The sequence below is a fragment of the Pleurodeles waltl genome, chromosome 4_1 (genome assembly GCF_031143425.1).
Source record: "Pleurodeles waltl isolate 20211129_DDA chromosome 4_1, aPleWal1.hap1.20221129, whole genome shotgun sequence".
NCBI lineage: Eukaryota > Metazoa > Chordata > Amphibia > Caudata > Salamandridae > Pleurodeles > Pleurodeles waltl.
In genome coordinates this window covers 483,927,777-483,946,545 of record NC_090442.1, presented here as the reverse complement: position 1 = coordinate 483,946,545, position 18,769 = coordinate 483,927,777, and the positions used below count along the sequence as shown (strand labels likewise).

The 18,769-nt window shown below is 49.1% G+C and overlaps 1 protein-coding gene across 2 annotated transcripts in view; it reads right to left on the bottom strand.

Annotated features, from left to right (window-relative positions):
• Positions 1–18,769, bottom strand: part of PPP1R12A (protein phosphatase 1 regulatory subunit 12A) — a 1,050,482-nt gene that overhangs the window by 436,865 nt on the left and 594,848 nt on the right. For both annotated transcript variants that reach the window (XM_069228775.1, XM_069228774.1), the window contains one exon: positions 1,081–1,264. In XM_069228775.1, the coding sequence (XP_069084876.1) occupies positions 1,081–1,264 (184 nt within the window). The remainder of the gene's footprint in view (positions 1–1,080; positions 1,265–18,769) is intronic.

Here is an 18,769-nt window from a genome sequence, read left to right as displayed (position 1 = left end):
CCATACACTTCTCTACCCAGTCGTTATGTCCGCAGCAGAGCAAACTTTTGTAAGACTTATTTCTGTCTTTTGTGCTGTGCAAATATAGCCCCGTATTTGTAGGTATCGCTACAGACCGCTTTAGCTGTCTGCGAGAACTAAAGTCAGGAATAACAAAAAATACAATGTAGGTTGCAATACACTCATTACAATTTTCTCACATATATAGTAGAAACATTACTGTTTTTTTTTGTCTAAACAAGGGAACCACTGTCTTCAACAATGCTTGTTTGCAATGTTCTCAGCCTCTGTTTCTGATCTACTTGTTGGCTGCCCAGTTCTGAAAGGAGCCCTCCTTGGGTGCGAGTATAGTAGGTGCCAGACACACTAAGCAAATTTAATATACAGTGGTATGCTTTTCTGTTGTCCATGTTAAGCCGCCTCCTTGTTTCTCTGGATAAATGCTCTCATGAATTCCCTTGTTGATTGGTCAATGTCAGTTGAGGTGAATATGGGGACTTAAATTAATTTGATTTCTAATTATTTTGTTCTTGCTTTCAAGTGTGGCTGACTGATCACGCTCACTTAACTGGTAGGTTAACTGTCTGGGACAAGATTACGATCCTTCAGGGCTATATACCGTGATGGGACAGTTATTGTTCTCAGAGAGGCCACTGATACAAAAACAAGAAGGTGGTACATACACCTTGACATTGACTGACAAAAACGTTCAGAAGCAGCAGAAGCAGAAAACTAAGACTTAAAAGTAAGTGAATAGTTCATACATCTTGGAGATTTCGAGAGCACTGTGTGTGAAAGAAAAGCAACACAGTAAACAAATTTGTTGTACAGAAGAAAATGAAAGGTAGCAATAGCTGATGCAGAAACATTTAAAACGCAGGAAAAGTATCCCTTCCATATGGGTTACAAGATTGTGACTCAGTTAAAATTTAGTCCTGCAAGGGGGCAAACAAAACCTAGATGGTGTATATTGCAAGAGTAACAGTTACAACAGTTCACAAGCAAACAGGGACAGTTAGATGGAAAGATATACATGATATGCTTAGGGGAAAATAACTTAATGAAATTTGCCTTTTTTACCTTTTTCATTTTCTTTTCCAGTGCTTCTGGAGTAAGGAGAGTAAGTAGTCGTAATGCCTAGGAGGCTGTTTGGTCGATGTAACTGATTTGAATAGATAGAACTATTGCTGGAAGTTGAAAGCGAGGAAGAGGATGACTGAGTAGCTGAAAATGATGTCGATACTGGTCTGTACCTCTGATAAGCCTGAAAAAAAAGGAAAATTACCTTCAAACGTTTTCCATAAATTGAAAAAAGATATCAAGCCAGATGATGGGAGAAACATCTCCATTCTACATATATTGTGCACGCAAACAACCCAAGCTGAAGGGGCCTGAGGTTTAAATCATTTCAGCTGAAAACAAATTTCAGATATTTATTAGTGATTTTCATTATGATTTCATGCAACAAAAACTAATTCTTATCAATAATTATGGTTCTTCAGCTTGAAAATCTGGCACCTCATGGTGGGACTGAAGAGTTTTAGTAAAAAAAATAATCTCTTTTGCTATCGTTGGTGGGTGCCAACAAAGGCAGAGTCTGAACAGGATGGCAACCGGAAGCCCATAATGCCTCAGTTTGTGACAACTATATTATTTTTTGTGTCTGTCGTACAATGACCTATGTCAGCGCACGAGGGTGCCACTTGTGAAGGTACAGCAATGTCACGTTCGACCTGGACGTGTCAACATACAGCCAACTGAAGCCACCTGCTCAGTATTTTCTCAATCCAATCAGACGCCTGGGGAATATTCCAAGGTTATGACTCTGCAGTTAGAAGTCCCTATCAGATGGACAAATTACTTACCTGCGGTAACGCCTTATCTGGTAGAGACAATGGGCCTGATTACAACTTTGGAGGAGGTGTTAATCCGTCCCAAATGTGACTGATATACCACCAGCCGTATTACGAGTCTATTATATCCTATGGAACTCGTAATACGGCTGGTGGTATATCCGTCACATTTGGGACGGATTAACACCTCCTCCAAAGTAATTAGGCCCTATATCTAATGCCTTACCTTAGAATTTCCCCCATACTCCTTCATGCCATTAGGTAGCGCCTAACGGCTCTGCGTTCCTCGTCAGCATCGTCTATGCTGGATATGACATCGTAGGTGCTATATAGTAGACGGCACGCTGACGTCAGTTTCTGTCTACAACTTTCCTCACCAGAAGACCAGAGCCAAGAAAAACACGGACCATTGGTGCGTAAAAACTAAGGACCTGAAAGGGGAGTCCTTGTCCCTAGAAATCAGTTCGTAGATTGGGGAGGATGGATGGGTCGGTAAGGAATCTGCAACTAGATAGGTCTTTACCAGAAAAGGAGTTGCCAAAGGTAACTTGTCTATCTGATAGAGACATCCAGTTGCAGATTCCTTACCTTAGAATAGATACCCAAGCAATACCATCCCTGGAGTTGGGTCTGCGAAATAAGACCATACTAGGAAGTCCTGCAGCATCGAATTGCCAAAGTACCCATCCCAACGGACCAGACAGTCCAGACAGTAGTGTTTGGTAAACGTGCAGAGATGCCCATGTTGCCGCCTGACAGACATCGAGGACTGGAACTCTGTGTGCTAACGCAGTGGTCATAGCTGAACCTCTGATAGAATGAGCATGCAAACCTTCTGGTGGCTGCTTTTTGGCCAGCCCAAAGCAGATTTTAATGCAGAGTACAACCGATCTGAAAATGGCTCGCTTCTGCACTGCCCAACCTGTCTTCGCACCCACATAACTGACAAAGAATTGACCATTCACCTGGAACTCTTTTGTACGATCAAGGTAGACCACTAACGGTCTTTTTGGATCCAGGCGGTGGAGTATCTCCTCTTCCTTAGAAGGATGTGGTGGGGCTTAAAAAGTAGGCAAGGCGATGGATTGCCCTGCATGAAAGGGCTTAAACACTTTTGGCAGAAAAGAGGCCCAAGTGTGAAGCAAAACTGTCAGGATAGATGGAAAAGTAGGGCGGCTTAGATAAAAATGCCTGCAGCTCACTCACTCTGCGGGCAGATGTAATAGTCACAAGGAAGGCTGTTTTCAGAGTGAGAAGCCTGAGAGGACAATTGTGGAAAGTTTCAAAAGGAGCACACATTAGGAATGCCAGAACCAAATTCAAATCCCATTGGGGCATAATAAATGGGGATGGAGGAAACATATGAGTAAGACATTTAAGGAACCTAGCAACAATAGGAGACCTAAACAAAGAAGGTTGATCAGGCAAGCTCAAAAACTCAGAGATAGCAGATAAATAACATTTTAGAGTGCCCATAGCAGAGTCCTGCTGTGCTAGAGAAGGGATAAACAACATGACCTCAGGGAGAGCATAGAGAGGGTCAACAGACTTGTCTGTGAATCATGCTACAAATTTATATAAATGACAGGTGTATACCATTTTGGTGGAGGGACGCCTCGCTGCTAAGATGACATTACAAAATTGCTGCCGCTCAATCTCCGCGCAAGAAGGGGGACGCTAGACAGGCTTGGGTGGAGGACACTCCCCTGGTATTGCAACCAGGAGCAGCTCCTCCACTAGGGTGGAAGAGCGTCGTCCTCCCGCCAGACGCAGGAGCTGCAAAACCTTTATAGTAAAAATATAATAAACTTTGTTTATTATGTTTTTACTATGAAAGTGCCCATGGCCACAGGCGTGACTGGGACAGAGGGGGAGTGCACAGTATTCCCCCTCAGCACGCATGTATGTTTGGCCGGCTGCCTCAGGACGGCCAAACATACATGCACACTAGGGTCTCGCCAACCCGGCACTGCTTTGTCGGGTTGAAGAGAGCAGGCAGAGAATCCTAGTCTGCCTGGGCACTCCCAGCCAATCCTAACGCTGCTTTGAGCAGAGTCAGGATTGGCCGCAGGGCAGGTTGGGAGCCTGTGCCTGCAACGATGGAGCAAAGCGGATGGAGCGGTGCGGAATAAAGTTAGTTTTATTTTTAGTATTCTATTTTATTTATTTTTTGGTGCACCACGCTACGCCCTTTGTCCTTCCGCAAGCCGCGCTTGGTTGCAACAGAAGATCCTCCAGAAAGGGAAGATAGATGGCCATGCTCAGGAGTTTAGGATACCAGATTCTCAGTGCCCAGTCCGGAGCCACAAGAATGACTTTGGCCAAGTCATTCTTGATCTGCTTAAGAACACTATAGGCTGAAGTGGTATGGACAGAAAGGCATACAGAAGGCCTGAGCTCCACTTGAGACAAAAAGCATCTCCAAGCAAGAGCTGCCTTGGAAACACCAGTGTGCAAAACTGATGACACTGCGCATTCACAGCAGCAGCGAATAGATCTAACCAAGGCTCTCCCAGTTGCTGAAAAAGACCTTGCACCACCTTCTGAATGAAGGCACCATTTGTGATCCACTAGACCTCTTCGGCTGAATTTGTCAGCCCTTGCATTCAGAGAACTCACCAGGTGTTGAACCACCAAAGATATGCGCTGATGTCCCACCCATGTCCAGAGACACAGGGCCTCTTGACAAGGGGTCCATGACCAAACATTGTTCTGTTTGTTGCAGTACCACATGGCAGTGATGTTGTCCATGAACATCTGAACTACCCTTACCTTGATGAAGGGTAGAAAGGCTTTCAATGTCAGTCTGTAAAAAAGGGTTATTGGCAAGGGCAGGCGAGTACCTTCACTGCAACAGACAACAGTCCCCTACTCTGTGCAGTCAAGGTTTCAATAAATTAATGCATGCTCAACCCTTGGTAGCTTAGCCCACAAGTGGTTAGGCTTAACTTAGGAGACAAGTGTGCAAAACATTTAATATCAGAAAAACAGTAAATATGTAAAACTCAACATAGAAAAATCCATCCCCAATTAATAAAAATAGGAAATCTGTTTACCTTTAAAATTACACCAAAACAACAAGAATCCAAGCTAGGGAACCAGAGATATGATTTTTTCAAAATTAAAATTAAAACTAGAGCATCTAAGCAAATATCACTCTAAGGGTTAAAACAAAGTCGCAGTGGACAGGGACGAAGTCCAGAGTTCAGGCCACCCATGATGGAACACTGTTACACTTACTTTCAGAAGTGTTTCTTGATTCAGGAAAGTGGTCCACAGCACCAGCCAAGGGTTCAGAGGCTCTGGTTTACTTCTTGGGGTCTGGGACTACAACTCTCACAATGCGCTTTTTCAACTTAGTTGGGCCAAACTTCTGGCTCTTCTTCTAGAGGTTCTTTTTACGTCCTTGAAGTGTCCACAAACTTGATTCAAGGTTTCAGAAGCTCTGAGTTGCTCCTTGGGAGTTGGGACTACAATTCCCAGAATGCACCTGGTCAGAATCCTCAAAAGGCCACTGGACGCTGGTCAGCTGGGTTCTTCTTGCAGGACTTGATGCAGGGGACTCTGGACAGCTCATTTGTACCTGTAGCTTACAGGGAGGCCACTGCTGGAGGTGCAGAAGCAAGGCAAAGCAAGCAAGGCAAAGTCCTTTTCTTGTTGAAGCCCAAATTGAGCAGCTGGTGCAATCCCTGTGAGTGCAGTTCTTCAGGTGCAAACCAGGGGTTCAGCAGGGCAGTTCTTCTCCAATATCTTCTTCTAGCTCCTGTGTTGGGAAGTGGGGGTGTGCTCATGTCCAATGGGGTGCATGCTACCACCCTCTGGGGTGACCACTTCCTATGAAGTGTGGCAAAAATCTATCCCAGAAAGCAACATTCTATAGAAATCCAACATCAATGTTAAGAAAATTCCTCCTTGGAAGTTAGATCTGGCTGAGCCCACCCACTGGTGTGGCTAAGTCTCCCTAACACACCCCTTTTAGCTCCCTCCTAATCTAATAATTGGGGCTCCAATCTGTCTGGGGGAGCAGGAAATAGGGGAGGTTCACTTTCTGTTCCAAGTGGCTTTCCCTCCTTTGAAGACCAACTTGGCTACTCTTCCCCCATCCTATTCTGCCATCTGCTATAGCAATTCTCCTCCCATCAGATGCTCCCCTTGTCTCAGCCCAGGCCACCTTACACCTCATTAATGTAGCTTGGCTCAGGCTGCCAGAGGCTGACCAATAAGTAAAGGACACTACAAAGCTGAATTTGGTAACTTTCAGAAAGAGCTCTAAAACACTTCCCCTGTGCTATTAATAATAATTTCAACATTGGCAAGTTATTGGATGCATTATCAATCAATCAAAAAATGTATTAAGCACGCTTCTCACCCGGGAGGGTCTCAAGGCGCTGTAGGGAGGGGGATGCCGTGTTCCTGCTCAAAAAGCCATGTTTTTAGGAGCTTTCTGAAGGTCAGGAGGTCCTGGGTCTTACGTAGGTTGGTGGGGACGGAGCACCAGGTCTTGGAGGAGAGGTAGGAGAAGGATCTGCCTCCGGAGGTGGTATGTTGGATGCATGGGACTGTGGCGAGGGCGAGGTCAGCAGAGGAGACGAGTGGGTTTGTGGAAGTTCACTCGTTCGTTGAGGTAGGCTTGTCCAGTGTTGTGGAGGGATTTGTGAGCGTGGATGAGGACTTGAAGATGATCCTTTTTCTGATGGGCAGCCAGTGAAGGGACCCGAGGTGAGCGGAGATGTGTTTGTGGCGTGGGAGGGTGAGGATGAGACGTGCGGCTGCGTTCTGGATATGCTGGAGTTTCTGCTGAAGCCTGACTGTGGTACCAGCGTAGAAGGCGTTTCCGTAGTCTTATCTGCTGCTGATGAGTGCCTGGGTGACGTTTTTTCTGGTTTCTATGGGAATCCATTTGAAGGTCTTCCGTAGCCTGCGAAGGGTGTTGAAACAGGCAGATGATATTGTGTTGATTTGCTGGGCCATGGAGAGAGATGAGTCTAGGATGATGCTGAGGTTGCGTGCGCGGGTGGAGGGTGTTGGTGGTGACCCGAGGGCAGTGGGCCACCAGGAGTCGTCCCATACTGTCTTGTTGGGGGCCAAAGATGATGATCTCTGTTTTGTTGGAGTTGAGTTTGAGGTGGCTTGCTGTCATTAAATTGGCGGTGTTGAGGAGTCCGGCGTAGAGGTTTGTCTTGGTGGTGGAAGGGTTCCTGGTGATGGAGATGACGAGCTGGGTGTCGTCTGCGTACGAGATGATGGTGACTCCGTGGGGGCGGAGGATGTTGGCGAGCGGGGCCATGTAAATGTTGACGAGGGTAGGGCTGAAGGAGGACCCTTGGGGAACCCCGCAGATGATCTTGGTTGCTGGGGACTGGAAGGGTGAGAGGCGGACTTTCTGGGTTCTTTCAGCCAGGAAGGAGGTGAGCCAGTCTAGGGCCGTGTGCAGGATTCCTGCGCCGGAATGGCGTGCGCAGAGGATTTGGTGGCAAACAGTGTCGAAGGCTGCGGAGAGGTCCAGGAGGATGAGAGCGGCGGTCTCGCCCTTGTCGACTCTGGTTATGTCGTCGGTGCAGGTGATGAGGGCGGTCTCAGTGCTGTGGTTCTTGCGAAATCCAGACTGAAGGAGTCAAGTGCGTTGTTTTCGTCTAGGAAGTGAGACAGTTGGGCGTTCACTATCTTCTCAGCGACCTTGGCGGGGAAGGGGAGAAGAGAGAGTTGGGTGAGGTCTTCCGGGTCTGCTTTGGGTTTTTTGAGGAGTGCGGTGACTTCGGCGTGCTTCCAGGTGTCTGGGAAGGTTGCGGCGTCGAAGGAGCTGTTGATTACGGCGCGGAGCTGGGGAGCGATGATTGGGCTGGCTTTGTTGAAGATGTGGTGGGGGCAGGGGTCTGTGGGGGAGCCTGAGTGGATGGAGTTCATGTTTTTTTCGGTTTCTTTGTCGTTGGTAGGGGTCCAGGTGAGGAGTAGGGTGGGGTGAGGGGGTGTTGTGTTGTCAGTCATGTCTGTGGTGGTGATGGTGGGAGCGGATGGTGTGAAATTGTTGTGTAATTCTTCGATTTTGAGGTGGAAGTAGTTGGAGAGGGAGTTGCAAAGGTTTTTGGGGGGGGTCGATGGTGCAGGATTTGGGTTTGGTGAGCTCTTTGATGATGGCAAAGAGTTCCTTGCTGTTATGCAAGTTACTATCTATGCGTTATTTGTAGTAAGCCCTTTTGGTGGTCCATTATAACATTTCATTGGGTACCAACCGTGATATATTTAGCTCATCCCTACTGGAAATAAGTCTCCCAAGGTTAGCCTGTGGAGTTAATTGATTACAGTGGGAGAAACCAAATCTGGCTGTTTTTCCCTCACCAGAGCTTATGGAACATCTTTTATAGGGTCCCTGCTTATATTTACACTGGACCCATCCTTTGGGGCACCTAGGGGAGACCTTAGGGGTGACCTATATGCAGAAATAAGGTAGTTTGAAACGTTGGAAGTACTTTGGAAGTCATTTTAACGTAAAACCTGCCAGCAAGGCAAGCCTGCTTTACAATGACACTGGGCACCACAGCAGTGCACCTATGGGTGCACTAACTATACTGGTGTCCCTAAACCTACATGTCCTACCATGTACTAAGGGGTCATAGGTAGGTTGTCAGAGTCAATTGATGTAATTAAGCCAAATTTGCATTACCAAGTTACAGAGAGCACTGACCTTGGGACTTGTTAGCAGTGCCCAGGACACAGTCAGAGTAAAAAAACACGAGTATCAGCTAAACATGGGGGCAGAAAATGAGGGGGCTTCTGCAATCAGCCCAGTTTTCAACACAGTCAGATCACACTAAGCTCCAACAGGTTGATATAGAGTCTGGATTCTGATGGAGACCAGAGTCCTCTGATCTCCACCTCTCCTAGATGGCCGCCCGAATACCGGATAGAGGCTGAAACATCGGTATCATAGCCTGAATATCCTGGACCCCCCATTCGGAGGATAAACTCGAAACTGCACCATGTTCAGACCAGCTCCAATATGTTTGAGAGGGAGTCCGGTGTGACTTTGGCATGTTCATAGTGAATCCCAACAAGTGCAGAAGGCCTACTGTAGTCTGGAGGCGGGAGATGACAGGCTGGGGCGAACCTGCCTTTAACAGCCAGTCATCGAGATACAGGAAGACTGACACCCCTGATCTCTGCAGATGAGCTGCAACCACCGCCATTACCTTGGTGAACACGAGATGGGAGCTCGTGAAGCCAGAAGGGAGCAAAGCTGAAAATGCTTGTGGGCTACCGGTAATGCCTGTGAGCAATCAGGACGGGGATATTGAAATATGCATCCTACAAGTCCAGAGTTATCCAGTCTCCTGGATCCAGGGCAGACAGACTCTGAGCTTCCATGACAATTTTGAACTCATCCTTCCTGAAGAAGTAGTTGAGGGGCCATAGGTCTCGGATGGGACAAAGGCCTCCGTCCTTTTTCGGCACCAAAAAGTAGCGGGAATAGCAACAACAACCCACTTTTAACGTTGCCACCCTCTCTATGGCTCCCCTGACCAAGAGAGTCATAACTTCCTGGTGTAGAAGAGAAAGATGATCCTCCATCAGCCTGTTGTAAGATGGTGTGAGGGGTGGTCACAAAGTGGAACGTGTAGCCCCTCAAACAATCTGCAAAACCCAACTGTCAGACGTTACAGACTGCCAGAGGGGGAAGGAGAAGTTGAATCCTGCCACTAACTGGATGCCCATGATGGTATAGGAACCGATTAGGAGTGTTTGGAGGGTTTGGCTGCTGTGAAGGTGGTAGAGTGACTTGACCGCTGGCGGCCCAAACAAAGTCTGTGGGTATTGCCACCTCGGCCACACAGAGGCTGTGAAGAATGCACGGCACAATGGCTTGGAGGGTATTCAAGTGGTTTGAAGCCCCATCCATAGGCAAGAAAGGAGCAAAATGTGGATTGTGAGTGACGTGGGGCCATACAAAGCCCAAGGACCTGGCTGTAGCCCTACTGTCCTCAGTGTTCCAGCGCTGAATCTGACTTCTCTCCAAAGAGACTGGAGCCATCAAAGGGCATGTATATCAGGGATGATTAGACATCACCCGAAAAGCCAGTCATCCTGACGTCAAGGCCACTGTCGACAAAACCATTCTGCCCAGTGAGTTGGTTGTGTCAAGTTGACAACTGATAGTGAACGTTGCTGCATCTTCCATCGCCTCCGGGTATCTGGAGAAGTATCCAGTCCACTGGCTTTACCCAGTTCCTCACACTAGTCCATATTGGGATCTTCACAAGGCTGGTATTCTCCTGGTCCCAGTGACCCCTCCCATTCCTCTCTGAATCTTAGCCCATAGCAATAGGGCTCAGGCTCCAACCTGAAAGGCATGGCTCCAGACCGCACCGGACACAGCATTATTTGATGCCCCTCCGGCTCCTCATCACAGCCGGGTATAAGAATGGGGGCGGCATCGCTGGCACTTATTGGCAGCACCAGGAGTGTCATATCGTGACAGGTGTGTGGAAAGGTCGAAATGGTATGATCAGTGATGGTTCGGATCTAGAAAAGGATTCTCAGGCCCAACCGGAGCCAGGGCTGGAGTCGCCAGCCTGGAACCAGAAGGGTCCCCAGCCTGCCCAAACATGAGGCACATGGTGTCATAGAACGCCTGTAAAGAAATAACTCCATGTTGCAGTTACCCCCCACTTTTTGCCTGATACTGATGCTGACTTGACTGAGAAGTGTGCTGGGACCCTGCTAACCAGGCCCCAGCACCAGTGTTCTTTCACCTAAAATGTACTGTTGTCTCCACAATTGGCACAACCCTGGCACCCAGGTAAGTCCCTTGTAACTGGTACGCCTGGTACCAAGGGCCCTGATGCCAGGGAAGGTCTCTAAGGGCTGCAGCATGTCTTATGCCACCCTAGGGACCCCCTCACTCAGCACAGACACACTGCTTGCCAGCGTGTGTGTGCTGGTGGGGAGAAAATGACTAAGTCGACATGGCACTCCCCTCAGGGTGCCATGCCAACCTCACACTGCCTGTGGCATAGGTAAGTCACCCCTCTAGCAGGCCTCACAGCCCTAAGGCAGGGTGCACTATACCACAGGTGAGGGCATAGGTGCATGAGCACTATGCCCCTACAGTGTCTAAGCAAAACCTTAGACATTGTAAGTGCAGGGTAGCCATAAGAGTATATGGTCTGGGAGTCTGTCAAAAACGAACTCCACAGCTCCATAATGGCTACACTGAAAACTGTGAAGTTTGGTATCAAACGTCTCAGAATAATAAACCCACACTGATGCCAGTGTTGGATTTATTACAAAAATGCACACAGAAGTCATCTTAGAGATGCCCCCTGTATTTTACCCAATTGTTCAGTACAGGACTGACCGGTCTGTGCCAGCCTGCTGCTGAGAGACGAGTTTCTGACCCCATGTGGTGAGGGCCTTTGTGCTCTCTGAGGACAGAAACAAAAGCCTGCTCTGGGTGGAGGTGCTTCACACCTCCCCCCTGCAGGAACTGTAACAACTAGCAGTGAGCCTCAAAGGCTCAGGCTTTGTGTTACAATGCCCCAGGGCACTCCAGCTAGTGGAGATGCCCACCCCCTGGACAAAGCCCCCACTTTTGGCAGCAAGTCCAGGAGAGATAATGAGAAAAACAAGGAGGAGTCACTGGCCAGTCAGGACAGCCCCTAAGGTGCCCTGAGCTGCAGTGACTGACTTTTAGAAATCCTCCATCTTGCAGATGGAGGATTCCCCCAATAGGATTAGGGATGTGCCCCCCTCCCCTCAGGGAGGAGGCACAAAGAGGGTGTAGCCACCCTCAAGGACAGTAGCCATTGGCTACTGCCCTCCCAGACCTAAACACACCCCTAAATCGAGAATTTAGGGGCTCCCAGAACCTAGGGACTCAGATTCCTGCAACCTAAGAAGAAGAGGACTGCTAAGCTGAAAAACCCTGCAGAGAAGACGGAGACACCAACTGCTTTGGCCCCAGCTCTACCGGCCTGTCTCCCCCCCTTCTAAAGAAACTGCTCCAGCGACGCTCTCCCCAGGGACCAGCGACCTCTGAATCCTCAGAGGACTGCCCTGCTCTAGAAGGACCAAGAAACTCCAGAGGACAGCGGCTCTGTTCATCCAAGACTGCAACTTTGTTTCAAAGGAGCAACTTTAAAACAACTGCGTTTCCCACCGGAAGCGTGAGACTTGCTACTCTGCACCCGACGCCCCCGGCTCGACTTGTGGAGAAACAACACTTCAGGGAGGACTCCCCGGCGACGAGACCGTGAGTAGCCAGAGTTGCCCCCCCCCCCGAGCCCCCACACTGACGCCTGCAGAGGGAATCCCGAGGCTCCCCCTGACCGCGACTGCCTGACTCCCAGATACCGACGCCTGGAAAAGACTCTGCACCCGCAGCCCCCAGGACCTGAAAGATCGGAACTCCAGTGCAGGAGTGACCCCCAGGAGGCCCTCTCCCTTGCCCAGGTGGTGGCTACCCCGAGGAGCCCACCCCCCCCTGCCCGCATCGCTGAAGAGACTCCTTGGTCTCCCATTGATTTACATTGGAAACCCGACGTGTGTTTGCACACTGCACCCGGCTGCCCCCGGGCTGCTGAGGGTGTACTTTCTGTGCTAACTTGTGTCTCCCCCCCCCCCCCAGTGCCCTACAAAACCCCCCTGGTCTGCCCTCCGAAGACGCGGGTACTTACCTGCTGGCAGACTGGAACCGGGGCACCCCCTTCTCCATTGAAGCCTATGCGTTTTGGGCACCACTTTGAACTCTGCACCTGACCGGCCCTGAGCTGCTGGTGTGATAACTTTGGGGTTGCTCTGAACCCCCAACGGTGGGCTACCTTGGACCCAAACTTGAACCCCGTAGGTGGTTTACTTACCTGCAAAAACTAACAAACTCTTACTCCCCCTAGGAACTGTGAAAATTGCACGGTCTAGTTTTAAAATAGCTATATGTGATTTATGTGAAAAGTATATATGCTATTGTGATTATTCAAAGTTCCTAAAGTACCTACCTGCAATACCTTTCATTTAAAGTATTACATGTAAAATTTGAACCTGTGGTTCTTAAAATAAACTAAGAAAAGTTATTTTTCTATACAAAAACCTGTTGGCCTGGAATTGTCTTTGAGTGTGTGTTCCTCATTTATTGCTGGTGTATGTACAACAAATGCTTAACACTACTCCTTTGATAAGCCTACTGCTCGACCACACTACCACAAAAGAGAGCATTAGAATTATCTCTTTTTGCCACTATCTTACCTCTAAGGGGAACCCTTAGACTCTGTGCATACTATTCCTTACTTTGAAATAGGCGTTGTAGGAAATTGGCTCTGTATGCACTAAGAAATTCTAAGGTAAGGAATCTGAGCAAGAAGTCTCCATCAGATATAAAAAGTTCAAACATGTTTTAGGATATTGCTAGCATTGTACCACTCTAAAACTACTACTAAGTGAATGGATCAGCTAATTTACCTCCACAGTTTCTTTGGGGCCCATGCACGGCATACCTGTTCACAACAAATCAGCTGTATTTATCCAACTCCAGCCGGGACGGGAGGATGCCTTTAGAAGGAAAACACACTATCAGCTAGGTTTAGCTCATCTCATTACTGGATCAACTCTTGGCTTCAAAGTAGGTCCTCCAGCAGTCAGGCAGGCAGGACAGTAAAAGTGGTCAATTCTAGAGGTTTAGATAGGATACTGACCACAGACAGTTAGCCTGCACTGCAAAATCAAGTGGGTATTTACCAAAATCCAAGATACAACTGGTTTTAAACCAGCAATGTATGAAACTGACCCTTGTTGCAGTTACCACCCCACTTTTTGCCTGATATTGATGCTGACTTGACAGAGTGTGCTGGTACCCTGCAAACAAGGCCCCAGCACCAGCGTTCTTTCACTAAAAATGCACTGTTGGCTCCACAATTGGCACAACCCTGGCACACAGATAAGTCCCTTGTAAAAGGTACCAGTGGTACCAAGGGCCCTGTGACCAGGGAAGGTTACTAAGGGCTGCAGCATGTGTTGTGCCATCCTAAGGGCCCCCTCACCTAACACATGCACACTGCCATTGCAGATTGTGTGTTTTGGTGGGGAGAAAAAGGCAAAGTCAACATGGCATTCCCGTCAGGATGCCATGCACACAAAATACTGCCTGTGGCATAGGTAAGTCACCCCTCTAGCAGGCCTCAAACTCTAAGGCAGGGTGCACTATGCCACAGGTCAGGGCATAGCTGCATGAGCAATATGCCCCTACAGTGTCTAAGTCCATTCTTAGACATTGTAAGTACAGTGTGGCCATATTAAGTATATGGGCTGGGCGTTTGTCAAAACCAACTCCAGATCCATAATGGCTACACTGAATACTGGAAAGTTTGGTATCAAACTTCTCAGAATAATAAACCCACACTGATGCCAGTGCTGGATTTATTACAAAATGCACAAAGAGGACATCTTAGAGATGTCCCCTGTATTTTACCCAATCCTTCAGTGCAGGACTGACTGGTCTGTGCCAGCCTGCCACTGAAGGACGAGCTTCTGACCTCCTGGGGTGAGAGCCTTTGTGCTGAGGCCAGAAACAAAGCCCGCATTGGGTGGAGATGCTTCACACCTCCCCCCTGCAGGAACTGTAAAACCTAGCAGTGAGCCTCAAAGGTTCAGGCTTCGTGTTACAATGCCCCAGGGCACTCCGGCTAGTGGAGATGCCCGCTGTAGGAAAATGCCTCTCATGGCATGGTTGCTAGTATTAATTGAAAGTGTGCTGGGACCCTGCTAACCAGGCCCCAGCACCAGTGTTCTTTCCCTAAACTGTACCTTTGTCTCCACAACTGGCACAGCCCTGGCACACAGATAAGTCCCTTGTAAGTGGTACCCCTGGTACCAAGGGCCCTGTGGCCAGGGAAGGTCTCGAAAGGGCTGCAGCATGTATTATGCCACCCTGGGGACCCCTCACTCAGCACATGCACACTGCCTCACAGCTTGTGTGTGCTTGTGGGGAGAAAAAGACTAAGTAGACATGTCACTCCCCTCAGAGTGCCATACCCACAACCCACTGCCTGTGGCATAGGTAGGTCTCCTCTCTAGCAGGTCTTACAGACCTAAGGCAGGGTGCACTATACCACAGGTGAGGACATAGCTGCATGAGCACTATGCCCCTACAGTGCCTAAGTCAATGCTTAGACATTGTAAGTGCAGGGTAGCCACACTGAGTATATGGTCAGGGAGTTTGTCACAAACAAACTCCACAGTTCCATAATGGCCACACGTAATACTGAGAAGTTGGATCTCAATCTTCTCAGCACAATAAACCCACACTGATGCCAGTGTGGGATTTATTAAAAAATGCACACAGAGGGTATCTTAGAGATGCCCCCTGTATGCCAGCTCTACTGTTAGTGTGTTTTTACTAACCGGTCTGTGCTAGCCTGCCACTTCCAGACGAGTTTCTGACCACATGGGGTGAGTGCCTTTGTGGACTCTGTGGTCAGAAACAAAGCCGTCTTGGGTGGAGGTGCTTCACACCTCCCCCTGCAGGAACTGTAACACCAGGTGGTGAGCCTCAAAGGCTCAAGCCTGGTGTTACAGTGCCCATGGGCACTCCAGCTAGTGGAGATGCCCACCACACGAACACAGCCCCCACTTTTGGCGGCAAGTCCGGAGGAGATAATGAGAAAAACAAGGAGGTGTCACCCCCTCAGCCAGGTCCACCCCTAAGGTGACCAGAGCTGAAGTGACCCCCTCCTTAGAAAATCCTCCATTATGTTTTGGAGGATTTAGCCAAATAGGGATAGAGATGTGCTCCCCTCCCCAAAGGGAGGGAGCACAAGGAGGGTGTAGCCAACCTCAAGGTCAGTAGCCATTGGCTACTGCTCTGTGACCCTAACACACCACTAAATTCAGTATTTAGGGGCTACCCTGAACCCAGGATTTTAGATTCCGGACGACCCACAAAGAAGGACTGCCTAGCTGAAAAACCCAGCAGAGAAAGAATACGACTTCTGCTTTGGCCCCAGCCTTACCGGCCTGTCTCCAACGTCAGATAACCTGCACCAGCGACGCATCCTGCGGGCCCAGCCATCTCTGCCGACTCAGAGGACTACCCTGCAACTACAAAGGATCAAGAACTCCCATGGACAGCGGACCTGTTCAACCAAAGAAAGAAGAAACCTTCTTTAAGGGACTCTCACCTCACTCCAGAAGTGTGACTCCCCACCACTCTGCACCCGACGCCCCCGGCCCGTGTCCAGAGAAACAAACAACCCAGAGAGGACCCCCAGGCGTCTGAGACGACGTGTCCACCTTGGGATGAACTCTGCACCCCCACGACGACGCCTGGAGAGGGAATGGGAGGAAACACCCCAACCACACCACACCCTCTTTAACTGCGACTGCCCGGGACAAAGATATCCGACGTCTGGAGAAGCAGCACACGCAGCCCCCAGGCCCATGAGAAACCGACCACAGCTGCAGCAGTGACCAGCGGGCGGCCCTCACACTTGCCCAGTCAGTGGCTGGCCCGAGAAGACCCCTGTGCCCTGCCTGCAACGTCTGAGGGACCACCGGGTCCCTCCATTGAACCCTGTTGCAAACCCGATGCCCTGTGTCCCCACTGCACCCGGCCACCCCTGTGCTGCTGAGGGTGTGTTTTGTGTGCCTACTTGCCCCCCCCCCCCCAACACCCACCCAACATCCCAGTGCTCTACTAAACCCCCCTGGTCTGCCCCCCAGAGGGCTCAGGTACTTACCTGTCAGCAGATCGAAACCAGAGCACCTTCTGTCTCCGTAGGCGCCCATGTTATTTTGGCTCCTGTTTGACCTCTGCAACTGACCGGACCTGTGTTGCTGGAGTGTTTGGGGTTGACTTGAACCCCCAACTGTGGGCTAACTATGCCCTGGAGACTGAACTTGTAAGTGCTTTACTTACCGTATTAACCAAACTGTACTTACCTCCCCCAGGAACTGTTGAAATTTGCACAGTGTCCACTTTTAAAATAGCTTATTGCCATTTTACGAAAAACTGTGTACATTACTGTTTTGGTTCAAAGTTCTAACTATACCTATGCAAAGTACCTTACATTTAATGTACTTACCTGCAATCTGAATCTTGTGGTTTAAAAATAAATTACCAAAATAATATTTTTATATATAAAAACCTATTGGCCTGGAGTTAAGTCATTGAGTGTGTGTTCTCACTTGTTGCTTGTGTGTGTTTATGATTAACACTACTCTCTGATAAGCCTAACTGCCCCACCACACTACCACAAATAGAGCATTAGTATTATCTATTATTGCCTCTGTGAAGCCTCCTGGGGAACCCCTGGACTCTGTGCAAACAATATATCATTTTGATATAATCTATACAGAGCCAGCTTCCTACACGCACCTTTACACTTTAAAGCACATGTGTAAGGAAATGCCTCCTTGGCATGGTTGCCCCCTGACTTTTTGCCTTTGCTGATGCTATGTTTACAATTGAAAGTGTGCTGAGGCCTGCTAACCAGGCCCCAGCACCAGTGTTCTTTCCCTAACCTGTACTTTTGTATCCACAATTGGCAGACCCTGGCATCCAGATAAGTCCCTTGTAACTGGTACTTCTAGTACCAAGGGCCCTGATGCCAAGGAAGGTCTCTAAGGGCTGCAGCATGTCTTATGCCACCCTGGAGACCTCTCACTCAGCACAGACACACTGCTTACCAGCTTGTGTGTGCTAGTGAGGACAAAACGAGTAAGTCGACATGGCACTCCCCTCAGGGTGCCATGCCAGCCTCTCACTGCCTATGCAGTATAGGTAAGACACCCCTCTAGCAGGCCTTACAGCCCTAAGGCAGGGTGCACTATACCATAGGTGAGGGTACCAGTGCATGAGCATGGTACCCCTACAGTGTCTAAACAAAACCTTAGACATTGTAAGTGCAGGGTAGCCATAAGAGTATATGGTCTGGGAGTCTGTCAAACACGAACTCCACAGCACCATAATGGCTACACTGAAAACTGGGAAGTTTGGTATCAAACTTCTCAGCACAATAAATGCACACTGATGCCAGTGTACATTTTATTGTAAAATACACCACAGAGGGCACCTTAGAGGTGCCCCCTGAAACTTAACCGACTATCTGTGTAGGCTGACTAGTTTTAGCAGCTTGCCACAAACCGAGACATGTTGCTGGCCCCATGGGGAGAGTGCCTTTGTCACTCTGAGGCCAGTAACAAAGCCTGCACTGGGTGGAGATGCTAACACCTCTCCCAGGCAGGAATTGTCACACCTGGCGGTGAGCCTCAAAGGCTCACCTCCTTTGTGCCAACCCAGCAGGACACTCCAGCTAGTGGAGTTGCCCGCCCCCTCCGGCCAGGCCCCACTTTTGGCGGCAAGGCCGGAGAAAATAATGAGAAAAACAAGGAGGAGTCACTGGCCAGTCAGGACAGCCCCTAAGGTGTCCTGAGCTGAGGTGACTCTAACTTTTAGAAATCCTCCATCTTGCAGATGGAGGATTCCCCCAATAGGGTTAGGATTGTGACCCCCTCCCCTTGGGAGGAGGCACAAAGAGGGTGTACCCACCCTCAGGGCTAGTAGCCATTGGCTACTAACCCCCCAGACCTAAACACGCCCTTAAATTTAGTATTTAAGGGCTACCCTGAACCCTAGAAAATCAGATTCCTGCAACAAGAAGAAGGACTGCCCAGCTGAAAACCCCTGCAGCGGAAGACCAGAAGACGACAACTGCCTTGGCTCCAGAAACTCACCGGCCTGTCTCCTGCCTTCCAAAGATCCTGCTCCAGCGACGCCTTCCGAAGGGACCAGCGACCTCGACATCCTCTGAGGACTGCCCCTGCTTCGAAAAGACAAGAAACTCCCGAGGACAGCGGACCTGCTCCAAGAAAAGCTGCAACTTTGTTTCCAGCAACTTTAAAGATCCCTGCAAGCTCCCCGCAAGAAGCGTGAG